Below are 16,809 nucleotides of genomic sequence, written 5' to 3'. Positions count from 1 at the left end.
CAATCTGGAGTAAATCCTCTGTTTAGCCCCTTCATTATTGTACCGTGTATATCAAATGCCCTGAGATATAATCCTTCTTCCTTTCTAAGGGGTTAACCAGATTGAGACATCTATTGCATTTGGGCCAAAAGAATTGTTCATTAACCTTTCCATTCATGCTTATTGTGTCCGTTTTTATCCTCTCTATAATTTATCATATTGAAATCCCCTACGAGGATCCAATGTGTTTTGGGGAGGGAATTGGATGCCCACCACCACAGAGATGCCCTTTCCCTATAGTCATTAAGGGCACATATATTGCAGATAACAATGTACGTTCCTTGATATTTTATAACCATTCAACATGCTCTATTGCAAGGGCAGACACCAAAGTTAATAACCAAGTCAGCCCACGAGGGACCAAAAAGAATAGAATCATGCCTTTGCCTTTTTCATGCTCAATGATAAAACATTTTGCCTGATTCCATATAAAATAAAGTTGTATTAGCCTAGTACCCTATAACTTAAATTTCCTGTAAGGAAATAATATCTTTCTGCACCATCTAATTGCACCAGTCCGCAAACATTTGAGCTAGCAAGACTCATAGTCATTTATCGGATTGAGAAGGGGTTTTCTGATTCTCATACAATCTATTAAAATAGTTTGAAAAATCACCACTTTTTTTAGGAGTGTTCTTGTCACCACTGGCATGAGAGAGAGAGATTGATGATCTGAGGTTATCCTCTCTTTTTTTGGTAACCTTTATGAAGGGAGAGGTGTTCACCTTTTGATTAGCATCAGGCATCTCAAATTCTGTGTTAACAACAGCCCCACAATATCAAATATCTCTATCAATGAATTAGCTTTGTTTGATGGGATTTGTCTAAATTTTTGGAATATCTATGCTTTTCCATTAATAGTGGCTAGAGCTAATTGTTGAGCAGTAAGTATACTTGGTACATCATCCCCATTAGAGACATCATGGTGAGCCTTGTCTTGGTTCTTATCATTTTCTGTAGGATGAGTGGGAATAACTTTTACCTCATCTTAAAACAGAGGATTAGACAAAAAGATACTGAAGTTCTTAGGTGTATCCTCTCTCTCACAAAAAGATTGCTATCACCTGGGTTTTTAAAAGGCTGCCGGCCTCCTTCAAGAGCCTAGTATCCGTTTTACCCCTATCTCGTTCGTGAATACCAGTATTTTTACTGGGGCGAATTTCCTTGCCAGGCAGACTCTGTGTAACATTAAATGACTCATTATTGGGTTTTTTTCCAACACAGGGCAATCTTTTCTTTTATGGCCATTCTGTTTATTGTGAAAATAAGCATTTCAATTGCCAAGCATGTTATATCCCAACATAGCACATATTCTTCAATATTTAAGAGATTTTTTCTGGAATATCAATTTCTATGTTATGAGTAATCAAAACCCTAGCGTTGAGGTGCGAGAGAGACAACTTAGATTCCTATATTTGTAACACATTACCAATGGGTTATAATATTTGAGGCAAGAATAACCAAAATTTAGCAGGTACACCTTTAATTTCCATCCAATTTGGCAAGGACATAGAAATGACTTGTTCCGTGTCCTCCTTGGTTGACCATGGGAAGGACTTGGATAAAGAGTGTCCCACATTCCAAAAACCTTTTTAGTATTCTCTCTTGCATAGTGTGTGTTTTGAAAACCACAACAAATTATACATTATGCATCATACGACAAAAGCTAAGATAGATACCAAGTTTTTAACCCCATACATTACCAATCCATTCATCAAAAAACTTTCTGGATGGAAGAGTATTAGAATCCATGCATACAAAACATAAACAACAAGACTCCTCAAACTGTTCTGTTGACTTTTAATAGCCTTCGACATATCATCATTAGTAGTGAGCAAGAGGATTTTCAAAGCAGGAGGAGACTTGTCATTCTGTCCTCCTCTGGAGTTTCTAGTTTGGACGATGCCTCCATCTTGTACTCGATGTCTGTCGGCCCCCAATAATTCCCCTGGTCCCATTCCACTGACTGTCATGATTCCTCCATTGAACGCTATAGAATTTGGGCACTCTGTTTTCCCTTCCTCAACTGATAAAATTGCTTTCAGATAGACTGAATTTTGAAGACTCGAAGCTCTTAAAATAACCACGCTTATGATTTATTATACATAGAAATTCACTTGAGGATGGTTGCTATTGACATAAGCAATAACAATGAAAAAGAAATGCAACAGAAAGAGCTAAGTTTCAAAAATCTCTCTTTATTCCTCAGACAAAACAGAGAATTTAAAGACTATCTCTGTAGAAATGGATCATATTTTCATTAAACAAATACACTGATATCCCCTTTACATAGTTAGAATCAGAAAATGATTCTATCCCTTGAACATAGGCTTCAGAAGAAAATCAGTCCCCATTATTATCTTTCATTTTCCTATTTGAAGGCCTCCCACTGTCCTTTTAGTTTTCGTGGCTTTTCAGTTTTCATAACTGATTCTTTAAATCCATTACAAAGATGGAATATACAATATTTTCTTCTTCTCCTGGACATAATGTTTTAATTCATCAGGATAAACCAAACATAGTTAAGAAAAAACATTGATTAGGATGATATACATCATTACAATTAATAAACTTTAGCATTGGACCTTAGAGAAAATTAAGCGGCTTTGTTTCCTGACTTCAACTGAAAGACATTTAACGTGCCAACTGCTTCCATACAGGCATAAATCCGACTTGTCACTAAAATCCTTCTGATTTTTGATTCCTCTGAATAGACTGAAACAATTTCATTTATTAAATCTGTCATTGGAAGACAGAGCTTGTCTTTTTCTTTTTTCCTTGTCGGGGAATTCTGCAACTGCAAGATGCACCAACCCTGTTCGTATGCTATCTCCTTTGCACATAATGGACTAGAAAATGAGGAACTTTCCTCTTGATCTCTAGTACACTGCTTAGCTAGATGTGCCAATAGATTGAGTGCTGGACAAATGCCCTTTTACGATTGTGCATTACATATTACTCATCTAATGTGTTGGGTGTGTTTTCTGACACCAATTGTTGTAAATAGCTAACATGACCATACGATAGTGAGCACCATAAAGACAAGTACTTGATCATCGCAAAATTTGAACAAGAATTCAAGAGTTCCAATCACGATAGGTACAAGAGTAAGATACACAACGACAAAACAAAAATGAGTTGAAATGTTGGAGGATGATGCTGAGCATGATGTCGAAGCAGATCTGTAAACGTTAGCATCCACCACCTAGTCTCTGAGAGAGTAAATTTCACAAGCATTGTGATGGTGAAAAGCGTAAATAGTGACATGATAAGTATCCCACCAGATAATTTTCAAATCTGAAGGGCATGTTTATAGACTCTTGCGGATAAGTAAGGTCACAAAACTCCTTTGTTTGGAAATTATAATGGTAACATTCCCCATGACCATTCAGCAAGCTATTCATGAGAATTGCATCATAACCATTGAAAGTGTTTATAAGAAGCTGTTACCACCTGGCCAAAATTTAATGATGATATTGTTAAATGCTTTCACAAAGCTTCTTAGAAATGTTGTCTTATTCCTCGCACCCTTGACCATACTTTGCACGTTGGATAATCATTATGAAGTCCAAATTCTTAATGGATGACTTGATATCTCCACTGCTTTGGCAGTTTCATGCTCCAGGTAGGGGAGTCGGTAGTATACATTAACTTCTATACCTTGATTTGTTTGCTTCTTGCACAGAAACACGCTGATGACCCGACTTCACATGGGCTCCAAAATTTTCTTACAATTGGTCTTGGAGGAATGGTCAGGTCCATGGATGGCTGGCACACCACGTTGTACATATTGGGAATACTTGTTGGTGTGGGAACCCTTGAACTATAGTTGGGGACTTTTCACAGTTCATAAAACCATCTTACTGACCCAACAACATGTTTGTAGCTTTTTTTTTTCAACCAATGAATTTTCAACCTCATTGCTTTGGCTCATGATTTCAGAGGAAGCCTGATTGTTGACCATACATTGGGTCCCATGTCATTAAAATCCATTCCAAAGTCTTGTTTGTTGAGAATATCTCTGATACAATATTTGACCATAAATTGCACCAATTTGGTTTGGTGTGCGTTCACCCTTTTTTTCAGAACTCCCGTTTTGGCACGGGTAATGAGAGGATTAACAAATGGTTGTTGAATTGGTTTCACACCTGCCAACTCCAGTTGTTTTGAGAGTTTTTTGAGATCCTGTTCAACAAATACATCTAGTGTGAGACCAGTGCATCCAATGGGGAAACATTGCTCTGAGACTTTTTGGAATGTAGTTCAGGTGTCCTATCTTTGTTTTCATCACCTCTGTTCACGACTCTGAAGGTGCTTGTAAAAACAAACAGTAGGTAACTGTTACAAAAACTTTCTTGGTGAAGTCTCTCTTAAATTGCCTGGAAAGAGGTCATGAATGTTTTCAAAAAGGATTTTCACACCGTCTTATGCTTGCTTCAATTGTTAAAGTGAATCACTGCTTCAATAGTTCTGACTGAAAATCATAGGTGTTTCTGTTTATGGAGTGACAAGGACCTAGCATGAGATATCTTTGATTATGAATTCCCTAATTTGATGGTTTTAATGAAAAATATTAAATTTGACTGAGTTTTCAGTAAGGGTCCCACATAAACACAGATTAAGAGGTTGTGGATGGGGGTGATTACAGAGTATCTTATCAAATGGAAAATTCTTGCAGTTGAAGATAGCTACATGAAAGTTATGCAAAAGCATCAACAGTCGATTACTGTTGAATGTATCACTTATCTAAAGAGGGAGTTATTGTAAGCCATTAACTCGTTGGTCGTATTGGGATATGTATAGTGGACTTGAGGCTAGCATAATTCTTAATTTAGTTATATAATCAATTAAATAGTCATGTGCAGCATCCACAACCTAAATATAGTATATATAGCAGCCAGTGGCTCATCATATAGAGAATTGAGTTATCACACTTTTGGAGGTTTGCCTGTCAAAATGGACTGTTGATTCAAGTATCACATGACATCAAGATTTAAGAACACATTTCCTATTATATTTTTCTCTTGTGCAAGTTATTTTCTTGCATTGTCAAACAAACGATCTTGCTTCAAACTTGACCGGCAACGTGTTTGTGTTGATGTTGTACTTTGGAAACTTGACTAAAGAAATTTGCAGGATTTCAAACGGAATCGAAATCAAGCTGTGTAGTCAATAAGTCTAGTGAAGTATATTTGTCAAACATAAAGAATGTGAATTTTATTAAGTTAGTAGTCTTGAGAAGAGTTAATGTGGTTCAAGTACAAATATGAGCTCCAGGTTCAGTTATGTAAATGGAAGAGTTGTTTAGGATCATTTGATCTCTAAAAATATTGGGTGTAAAAACCCTTTGCCGGCTATAACTTAATAACACCAATTTCTTTTACTGAATTAATAGTTTGGCAGTTCGTGAAACACTTGGCAAACATTCCCACTCTATGCCATTTGAGCTATAGTGTTAATGCGACCTCCTTTGTTTCGCTATTTTGAATATATAAATAATGGTAAAGAAAATACAATGCTAAATTTTAAAAATTCACTAATCAACCAGTTCTGAAATCAAAATGCTATTGCCACGTTATTTATATGAACTCAATGGACATTCTACATGAAAATTACATAGTGCGGAACCTGTGATAACTCCAGCATTCTTCACGCTGATTGCAACAATAAATATGAGCTCCTCTCATGAAACACAGTCCCCAAATTGAGTTCACAGGCAACTAATTAATAATTGCAGGTCTCTAATTGTTGGTTGCAGGCGTATTGATGCCTAACATTGCCTCAAGAAAGGGATGAAAGCCTCCAATGATACCCAAATGCCTCTCCGAACAATCGGAGGTGCTCTAAAACCTGACTACTGACCTCCAATAATTGATTGCAGCCTTCCACAAAGTCTGAAATTGCTGCCAAATACAGGGACAGCAGCCACAGTACATGCCTCTTATAACCATGCCAAACAGTAGACAATTATGGCGTCCCAAATCACAAATTCTCCAGCCACAATGAAATTCCCAAGCACAATACATAACAGTTGGAAAAAGCTATAATTCAATTCAGACATTTCTCAGAACTAATTTACAGTACCTCAGCTGTGAATTACCAAGTACTTCTTAATTCCAAACCCTTATACTTCAGCAAGGCACAAACACATGAGAAACTCTTCACAAGCAAACAAAGAAAATAATCAATCAAATGCCTTTCCCATCAAATGGCCTCGTATTTATAATCTCCAAATTGCACAAGTTTCTGAAATGAACTTCACCTAAGAAGCTTCCTCCATAAATGTTAAAATATAATAAAGTGTCATTATAATATAATTTATTAATTGCTTTTGGCTCCAAAGATGACTTTTCCACCATAACATAGTATTTTAACACACAAGCCCTCTATTTCTTGTGTCCACTATTTAAATACTTTTAACCCAGTTTCAATGAGCTATGATACTGAGGTGACCAACATCAAACACCAACAAAAATAGCAACCTCAACATATTTAGATGAATAATAATAATAATTCACCCATCTTGCGAAAACAATTGAAGAAGCATCAGAATCTAACAACATCAGAGTGATCCTGATGAAGAAAGAGGATGAATGAACCTGACGAGGTGACTTACTATAAATAAATGCTCCCTCCAAGATTCTTGGAGCCCAAACTGGAAGCCTGAAAAGGAATTGAGAGCATCACTCAACTCCTCTAACTCCTCAGCTCATCAGAACCAACAGTTTGACTTACTTTAAATAGTAAGTCCCTTAAATGAAGTGAAAACACACCATAGGAGGTTGGAAAGTCTATAACCCTACAACTGAGACCCTTAAATCGCACTATTAGCTCACGAGGGTCGCAATGGTGAACTAACCAAGCCAATTGTAGGAACCTGCTAAAAATGGGGACATTACAGTCCTCCCTCCCTAAGATTGCTTGTCCCAAGCAATCCCAAAGCAAAAAGAACATCTTGGATCCCAAGGGTAGAACTATGTGCTATCCCTGCTGTGTACAAGCAACTCTTGTAGCACCATTACCCAAATAATAGGCATCAACATCAGAATCATTTGAAAACTGACTCTAGGCGTTGATGAAGGCAATGACTCATCAAAACTCAACCCAATTGAAATACCAACTCTGTCCACACCTAAGCACCCATCAAAGTGACACTCACACCCAATTGCACTGTAGAGACGATAACAACCATAAGTACTTGAATCACTATCATTAACTCCAAGCTTAGATAAATTGTCCTGGGTGTGTGGATATTGCAAGTGGTCTAACAGCTACTGATCCCATATGCAAAAGATGGTGCTAACCCATCCCAGAATGGATGGTATGAAGCTAGAGCCAAGCCACACTGACGTGAAACTAAATCCTCTACGTGTGGGTCAAAAGAGAAGTGAAGAGCATTCCTCACATTGTAATGCCAAAAAAAAAACTCCCAATCTTTGTCAAGAGCTCATCAATATCAAAATGGGGATCATGAGATTACTTCAATCTCTGATGCCAAAGTACTAGTCAGATAGGGTCCTGGTCAATCCTCTCAGCAAACCCAAGCATGGTAGATAGAGTCTACGATCTTTCCCACCAACCTCCGAATAGTACAAGAGCCTCAGATGAGATTACCCTTAGACACTCTCTATGAATCCTCCCACACATTTGAACTCTCCAAAAGATACTCAATGAAAGAATCTGTGCAGTAGAAAGTATATGTGGAAGCAACAACCCGCTCCCCAGTTAGCCACAACTAATCCCTCTAAAAACGTGGCACAACAGGAATCACACTGCAGTCCTCAACAGATTCTCTCATCTCTTCTGTATCTATTGCACCCATATCTTGGATAGATGTGATTGCCACATAATCATGCCCCTCGTTCCTAACTGTGGAAGCAAACTCATCACCAACCACAATATGCAATTGAACATGATTTGGGGCTGGTGTCTACTATACTCACTCCAACTCCACAGTAACCTTATCCAACTGTGACTATTACTCCTAAAGAGCCAATTGAGTACACCGAAGAGAGTCCACAGTCACCTCAAGCTCTTGGATGAGCTCAACCACCTCCTCTTTCCCTAACATCTCATAACAGGTGCTACACCACTCCAAAAGGTAGTTCCTATCAGCAACTAATTGCAAATAGTTATGCTTTAAGATCCTGACAGCCTCTCGAAGTGCATGAATCTCTGCTAGAGAGAGTACTATTACCATATTCATTTGACATAGGAACATGCCAACCATATGTACCTAACATCTAATGAATCACATCATGATGCTCAAAAGCTGAAGAGATGTTACCATCACTCACCTTCGACTGGCTGGCCACATGATGCCTTTGTAATCCCTGATTCCTATGCAAGCTCTCTGTCTTGCTAATTGTACAGTGATAGGAAACTCAATTAGAGTTGCTCACCATTAGATTGCTCATTGCATGTGTGCTATCCTCACACACATCTGCAACCAAAATACAACTAATTGGTACCTCAACTGACACCTCCTTTGAAGAAGCGGAAGCCCACACGATATCACACTCTTCGCATGACTCTACTTCCCCCTCAATAGAAAGTCCCTGCATATCTTGATCCTGGTACCTGTCCAAAACCTCCTTAGAATCATCACCGAATATTTGAAAAGGAATATTATCCCTGGTGTAGCTCATAGCATCCTTAAACGAATAATCAGAGGTGTCCATACTATCTGTATCCCCATCACCTGACAGAGCCTCAACTACTATCACATGATTTTGCACACATGACTCTAGGCCAAGTTGTGAATCAATAATGCTAGAGTATAAACCAACATTTGTTGACTCCACTTTAACACCCAAATCACCAATATCACACCTGGGTGACTCTACACATGCATCGGTCCGACTTGCAGAAGTAGCTGCCTCCTGTAGTGGAGAAGCACTACAAAAACTGACATTTAAATCTCCCATAACAATCCCCTCCCCGAGATAGGCAGAACAATCAGCAGTAACTACTACCCCAATAGTACCTGCACTATTTACACGAACAACTCTTGATTCATCAACCTGCTAAAGCTTAGTGCTGCTATCCACCAATGACACTGATACATCCACATGTCTGTGTGTGGAAAGTCCATCATCAAAACTATGGATAGGACTAGTGGGTGCTGTACTGAACACAAGTACATCTATGTCCTGAATGCCAATCGGTGAGAACTCAAGCCTTCTTCCCTACATCCTTAGTGCCGGTCTCTTGAAAGCAGAAACCACATACCTTGCTGCCTTATCAACTGTCTTTGAGTTCGACAAGCTCTCTGCCAACCTTTGCGGATGAAACTTAAATTTCTCCATACTCTCTTGCAAAGCCTTCATTTTCCTTTTAACTTCTTCATTACTCCACCGGTTTCCAGAACTACTAGTCCTCCTATGTTTGTCCATTGCTAGAAAATGCTAGAGTGCTGGTCACTCCATATACAACAACAGATGTGAATTAATAAATATTTTCCTACCCCACAAGATGGTAGAAAACCGCTCTAATACTACTATAAAAAGTTAAAACCCTTTGCTGGTTATAACATAATAATACCAATTTCTTTTACTGAATTAGTAGTTTGGCAATTTGGCAAACGCTTGGAAAATATTCCCACTCTATGCCATTTGAGCTATAGTGTTAATGCAACTTTCTTTGTTTTGAGTTTTTGAATATATAAATAATGGTAAAGAAAAGACAATACTAAATTTTAACAATTCACTAATCAACTAGTTCTAAAATCAAAATGCTATTGCAATGTTAATTATATGAACTCAATGGACATTCTACATGAAAATTACATAGTGCGGAACCTGTGATAACTCAAGCATTCTTCAATGCTGATTGCAACAATAAATATGAGTTCCTTTCATGAAATGCAGTCCCCAAATTGAGTTCGCAGGCAACTAATTAATGATCACAGGTCTCTAATTGTTGGTTGCAAGCCTGTATTGATGCCTAACACCGCCTTAGGAAAGGGACTACAGCCTCCAATGATGCCCAACTGCCTCTCCGAACAATCGCAGGTGCTCTAAAACCTGATTGCTGCCTCCAATAGTTGATTGCAGCCTTCCACAAAGTCTGAAATTGCTTCCAAATACAGGGATGGAAGCCACAATACATTCCTCTTATAACCAGGCCAAATAGTAGACAATTATGGTGTACCAAATCACAAACAGTACATAACAGTAGGGAAAAACTATAATTCAATCTAGATAATTCTTAGAACTAATTCACAATACCTCAGCTGTGAATTATCAGGTGCTTCTTAATTCCAGACCCTTATACTTCAGAAAAAACACAAACACACCAGAAACTCTTCACAGGCAAATAAAGAAAATAATCAATCGGATGCGTTTGCCATCAAATGGCCTCATAATTATAATCTCCAAATAGCACAAGTTTCCCAAATAAACTTCACTTAAGAAGCTTCCTCCACACAATGTAAAAATATAATAAAGTGCCATTATAATATGATTTATTAAATGCTTTTGGCTCCAAAAATGACCTTTTCCATTATGACATAATAATCTAACACACAAGAACACTGTTTCTTGTGCCCACTATTTAAATACTTTCAACCTGGTTTTAACGAGCTATGATATTGAGGTTACCAACATCAAACACCAACAAAAATAACCTCAGCATATTTAGATGAATAATAATAATTCACCTGTCTCGCAAAAACAACAGAAGAAGCATCAAACTCAAAATCTGACAACACCAAAGTGGTCTTGATGAAGAAAGACAATGAATGAAGCTGACCATAAATAGATGCTTCCTCTGAGATTCTTGGAGCCCAAACTGGAAGCCCAGAATAAAAAATGAGAGTTATCACTCAACTCTTATAAGTCAACTAACCTCATTGAAACTAATAGCTTGACTTACTATAAATAGTAAATCCCTCAAATGGAGCCAAAACACACCATCTGAGGTTGGAAAGCCTATAACCCCACAACTGAGATCCTCAAATCCCACTATCAACTCACGAGAGTCGCGATGGTGAACTGACCAAACCAACTGCAAGAATCTGCTAAAAATGGGAACATTACATTGGGCTTCTTTGCATTCCTTGTTTAGAGGATATTATCCATGTACCATCATGTCTATTGGATGTTATTTATAACAAACTATTTGAGTAACTTGTATCACTTTGTGAATTGTTTTATGGAATTTCGAAGGATTTTTATGAAATAGTGGTTTGGTTTGAAACAACTTTCTTTGTTCTCTGGATATTTAATGCGATGGCGATAAATAGTGGTATGTTGATGGATGTTTTCTATAGCTTGTGATATATTCTAAGTTATTCCTGTTTACAGCTCTACATAATCTGCAAATAAGTAGTAGTCCTTTACACCATATCAATGAATTGGAAGGTTTTGAATGGTGGATAGTTGAGTAGGGTACATGTTCTTCAATTAAGATTAGTACACATGTTTATTGCAGTTCACTGTTTAGGGAGCTAAAGCAGCATCGGACAGATTTTCCTGATTGGTGTGGCGACTGCTTTCGTCAGAAGGAAGCTCGTCAAAGCCAGATCTTTGCTTCAAGGAAGCAGGTAGCAATGATACCCACTGTTTCTGATCACTGAATTAAATTGTAATTTTTTTGTTTAGGTTACTTATTTTCCCCAATTGTTCATCTTGCAGGAAATACTTATTCAAAGAGATCAAGTGTAGCTTCTGTGAATGCTTCATTGTATCATATTGTCATAATTTATCTGTGTATAGGTGGATGCTTTCTGGTTTAGTTTTTCAGCATGAATTCCAGCAGGCAGTTTCCCATCTGTTTAGTTTTAGGTTTATCATGCTAATTATTTTTTGGCCCAGTTGCAACAAAAACATGGCCGTAGAGTTCACAAATTATTTTTGTATGCATAAAGAAGCTCAATCTTACTCCTGAAGATGCATAAGACCAATCTTGGACTTGTAAGAAATTAGACCCGAGTTGCCCGAGCTATTGATATGTAAAAGCTAATTAAATGTTTTTCTGTCTCTGGTATGGAGTTTAATGTGACTGGCATTAGTATACGTCACACCGGAAAAGATAATTTCTGTCCAGTTTTGATCATTTATACGCTTCTTTTATCTGGGTTTATTCTTATTGGAAGATTCGATGCAGATTTTCTTTTCTCTGGTCACGTTTAGTATGTTTCAACACAGTCAGATGCCAGTTAGGATCTAATAACCCAATGAGAGAGATTTAAATATTTCTAAATTGTAGCAAAGAGTGGTGCTGACAATTGTCAGAATTGTGTTAAGGCATTCTTTAATCTGCTTTCATGGTGTAATTTTAATTTCATTCTCTGCCATCAAAAGAGAGAGTTGGAAGACATTGCAAGTGTGGAATGTCAGGGCATGTACTCTAGGTGAACATTTTTTTTTTATGTGTTCTTTCTTGTCATTAGGAAGTTACTAATCAACCTGTCTGTGTAGGGACAAAACTTACAGTGCTTTATATTGTATTTGTGTTTTGCATAGATTGTTTGTAGATTCTGGTTTATAGATAGTTATTATGATCCCAGAGTTTGATAGGCAGACTGGTTCTTGCAGATGAAAAGGTTTATACCAATCTTAACATGCAAGGTGTGAATTGAATGTTCAAATCGGGAAAAGTTGAAGGGTTCTACATCTTGTACATGGATGGATAACCTCCTTGTGGAATGTTGCATGAAATGTCTTACGGAATGTTGCATAAGGCCTGGGGTGGTGTGGGGTAGGGGCGTTGAATATACTGAAGTGGTGTATGGCTTGCTGGTAACCTTGAAAGCCATGCATATATGTTCTGTTTGTAATCAATTTCTCGGACACATCTTTTGTGTCTTAATAAGGGAAGGATAGCAGCAAATGCATTTTCAAGTTAGGCAGTGAACTGAATAACTTTGTAATGATGATTTAAAATGCTGTATCCTGCAAATAGTTGCTTTTGTCCCATGGTAACAATGTTGATGCTGGCAGTAGCCTCTTGTTCATTCTTTGATAACTAAATGTTCATAGTATAATACTCTTACATTATTTATCCATATTATTTAATCTATGTCTGTTCTTTACAAGCTTTAACTTTAGGTCAATAGATAGCTTGGATCCACACTTAGATTTTGCTAAAATATCTATTAGAAAATAGTGAAATGTTCAATATTGAGGGAATGAATTCTCTAGAAAGTATAATATGTAATTATCAGTTATTATTAATTTGAGGAAATGGATGAATAAAGATTTCTAATGGTATCCACAAGATCAATCAGTCCATGGAACCCAAAGTTGAAAACAATGCAATGCAATGACCACTAAAGAACTAAACAACAAAACCCAAAAGCAAATATAAGTGTGATATTTAAACCTTGCAGATCAATTTTCTTTTGTGGTGAATTTTGACTAGATAATCTGCCATATTTATAATTCCTTCCTCCCCGAACAATGTTTTTAGAGAACTTTTTACAATACATGTAGATTTGCATTGAAGTCCTCAAAAGACAAAAATCCAGATGTAATGAGATTCTGTTATCACTGGTTGAAACGTGCAAAGGACAAAAACCCTGCTAGCATGTCACCCTTCGATTGTTTTCAACCTTCTTGTTTCACACATAAGATGTTGTGAGTTGGTTCTTTATTGGGCTATTAGCATTTTTGTGTCCCATTTTATATCCGTCTCTATGCAGTGCGTTTGTTCACATGTGGGATTGAAATGCTTGGTGTAGTATTCCATTCTTTTCCCAAGATGTTTTGACTACAGTGTCACTCTTACTTCTCTCACATACTTGATTTCGGTATTTACACTTGGGCACTCATGCGATTTTGTCCACTATATCTCAACCATTTGATATTTTGTTTGATCCAAGCGTCTTTTCTTCATTTCAATTTTCTCTTCGCCACAATTTTTTAGGCTAATTGCGATCTATATTCTTTGTTATCTGAAAATAATCTAACCAACTAATCAATGCAGTTGTCTCGACATGGAAGACAGAGACTTTGACTTTAACAAAGATGATTTCGTCTGGGATTGTGGTTTTAACTCGCTCGTGATTAGAGTTTTTTTGGCGTCAATGAAAATGACACATTCTATATGGTAAATAGAACACAATAAGGCATGTATATGTTTTTTAAGTTTTTTGATGAAGGATTTAATGTATAATTTAGACTGTTTTTCCAATCCATTTCGGAAGAATGGACCTTACATATCTTTGGCAAATTTGATAGTTGTCATTTTTAAAATTATAAATATTTTGCTAATATCAATGTTGACAATGTGTATTTTATTTAAAATCTGATTTGTGTTTTGTTTAAGGTACAATGTATATCCATTTGTTTAAGAGTCGATGTAGCATGTTTGGAGGACCCTAACGTAGGAAAAAGAGAAATGCTTTAGGTTAAGGTAAACAATGATATTAAAAGGGCCAAAGCCCTTTGGCAAGAGGAAAGATTTCATAATAAGAACAAAACAACAAAGGAAAACTAAGGAGCAACAAAGTAAAGTGAAAAGGCAAAGAATGCAATACAATTTAAAATCTTACAAGCATTTTATCTATGATTTGGGTGGTTTCTAAAATTGTTTCAATGTTTTTTGTTTAGCTATAGGGAAATGATCCTTCTCTAAATTTATTTCCTTGGACCAAGAAGTTTTAATAAGATCACATGGGCATAATCCTCTTCTAGCCTGGATGGCTAAAAAGAGGAATCCAACATCATATTGTCCACATGAGATTTCCTTTTATTGTCTTCTTTCTATCCTCCTCAAAGGATGTATTGAACTCCTCTCTCAAAACAAACTAGTGTTTCTTATCGTTGAAACAACTCATAAAAGCCACTAGAATTGTTTGGTTGCCATTATTATTGATTGAATAAATCACCTATAGTGGTGAAAAAACCCTTTTCTTGGCTCCCAAAATGGATCAACCTAAAGAACACCATTTTGGACTTCTTACCAGTCTCCCATCAATTTCACACCCTTTGTACCTTTAGAAGATTCTTAACGAGAACATCAATGAGTTGTTTGTGCTCATTAGATCATTCACTTGTACAAATATACTTAGCATTAGAACTACCATTCTCAACAAAACTCAAGTGAGACATTGGCATAACCCCATTTGAAGATAGAATTTTAATAATAATTAGACAGTATAGTATTAATAAGGAAATAATGATGACCAAATCATATCAAAATTACTAAAAAATATATTAAAAATACAAATAATTAAATGCATATAATCTATGATATTCTTGGCTAGCCCCCTCTCCATCTCATCCTCCCCCCACCCATTGTCACCTCTTCTCCTTCTCCCACATTAGTGAGGTAGTTAGAGTTATGAATAGTAGCAAAACACTAGATGAGGAAGGATTCCAAGTTGAATTCTTCAAGTTGGGTATCTCTATCCTAGGCCCCTTTCTTACAATGCTCTTTAATTGAGTGGTTTGCATTGGCTTCCCCAACTCTTGGTCAAGACATATTATCTATTTGATGCATAAGTCTAGGCCAACTTTCGACCCTAGGAACTATAGGACCATCATGGGTGGGCATACCTTCACCAAACTCTCTGTGACTGTGTTGAACGATATCTTGTCTAGAGAGCTCGATCAACAACATTGTGGGGGTAGGGGTTAGGCTAGGTTTCGTATAGATTTTCAGACCATTGATCATATTTTGACCTTATGGGCCATCATTGAGGAGGCTCACCATCGCTTGACAAAAGTTTATTGCTATTTTGTTGACTTTCGCAAAGCCTTCGACTCTATACCTCAGGCATCTCTCTTTCAACATCTTAAGGACATCAGGATCTTAGAGATTTTCCTAACAACTATTATGAGGTTATGCGAGTGCGTTGTGGGTAGATTTAAGACTCCACAACGCTTCTTTGACCCTATCCAAAGCACTATCGGGGTGAAACCGAGTTTCCCTCTATCCCCTACTCTCTTTGGCATCTACATCGACAAGCGTGAGGCATTTCTCTGTGATTGCTCACTTCCTAGCAATGGTTGTTACTTACATCAGGCGTTGATCTCTATTGTCCTATTTGTTGATGATGTGATTCTCCTAGCATCTTCCTTCGATGCTCTTCAATGACTCCTTGATGACTTGGCCTCTTTTTGCGACTCACATGACTAGTTGTAAATCAAGGTAAGACTCGAGTCATGGTCTTCAATTGTTTGAAGACATCACACCTTTTTTACTTCCAGGGTACCAAGATCACGATTGCATCTTCATATGCCTGTGGGGTTTGAGTTTTTTGGACCTCAATTTAGCTTAAGACTAGCAATGCAGCCCTGAGTCAACAAGAGGCTCGACTCCCTCACTATTCTCGAGTGATAGTGCTTTCGACACCACTTCCAGGACACCACAACTAAGATGTCTCTTCTTGACTCCCTGGTCAAGTCAACTGTCCTCTATGGATCTACTGTTTGGGGCCCCTCCCTCTTGGAGTCTAATTGGGCCTTTGTTGAGAGTCCAAACTCTTTTCCTTCAATGCATTATCAGATGTCACTGATCCACACCACACAACATCATTTTGGTATAGTTTGGAGCTCACCCTTTCAGATTGGGGATCATCTTTGATTTAGTTTGGCTTCTTCACTGGGTCCGGAGCTTCGTTGATTCCCCCGATAGTCATCACAGATATTCCTACTTGGCTTATTATTCCTCTAAGGAGGTTGTAGGTTTGGACTCTGGTCACAGGTCTCATTGTTGGTACACCCAGGTTTCTGCCCTCTTGGGCTCAATTAGTATTAGTATGGATAGTCTTCCCCCCTTTCAGTTTTCTTTGGACGCTCTAGCCCACCTTCCACCTCAGTT

The 16,809-nt window shown here is 37.5% G+C and overlaps 1 protein-coding gene across 2 annotated transcripts in view; it reads left to right on the top strand.

The window, feature by feature from the left end:
• The window catches only part of LOC149553077 (2-oxoglutarate and iron-dependent oxygenase domain-containing protein CP2-like), a 140,709-nt gene extending 127,752 nt beyond the window's left edge, over positions 1-12,957 (top strand). The window contains exons 9-10 of one of the 2 annotated variants that reach the window (XM_089788583.1): positions 11,473-11,584; positions 12,579-12,957. In XM_089788583.1, the coding sequence (XP_089644709.1) occupies positions 11,473-11,584; positions 12,579-12,617 (151 nt within the window). In that variant the 3' untranslated portion in view covers positions 12,618-12,957. Of the gene's footprint in view, positions 1-11,472; positions 11,585-11,675; positions 12,021-12,578 lie in introns of those variants that run through there. The other variant, XM_089788582.1, reaches the window with a different exon arrangement.
• Positions 12,958-16,809: the final 3,852 nt, after the last annotated feature.

Source organism: Cupressus sempervirens, chromosome 6 (genome assembly GCF_028749045.1).
Source record: "Cupressus sempervirens isolate cs-2001-9-10 chromosome 6, ASM2874904v1, whole genome shotgun sequence".
Lineage (NCBI taxonomy): Eukaryota > Viridiplantae > Streptophyta > Pinopsida > Cupressales > Cupressaceae > Cupressus > Cupressus sempervirens.
The sequence above is the reverse complement of the archived record's forward strand: the minus strand, read 5'-3'. Positions and strand labels throughout refer to the sequence as shown.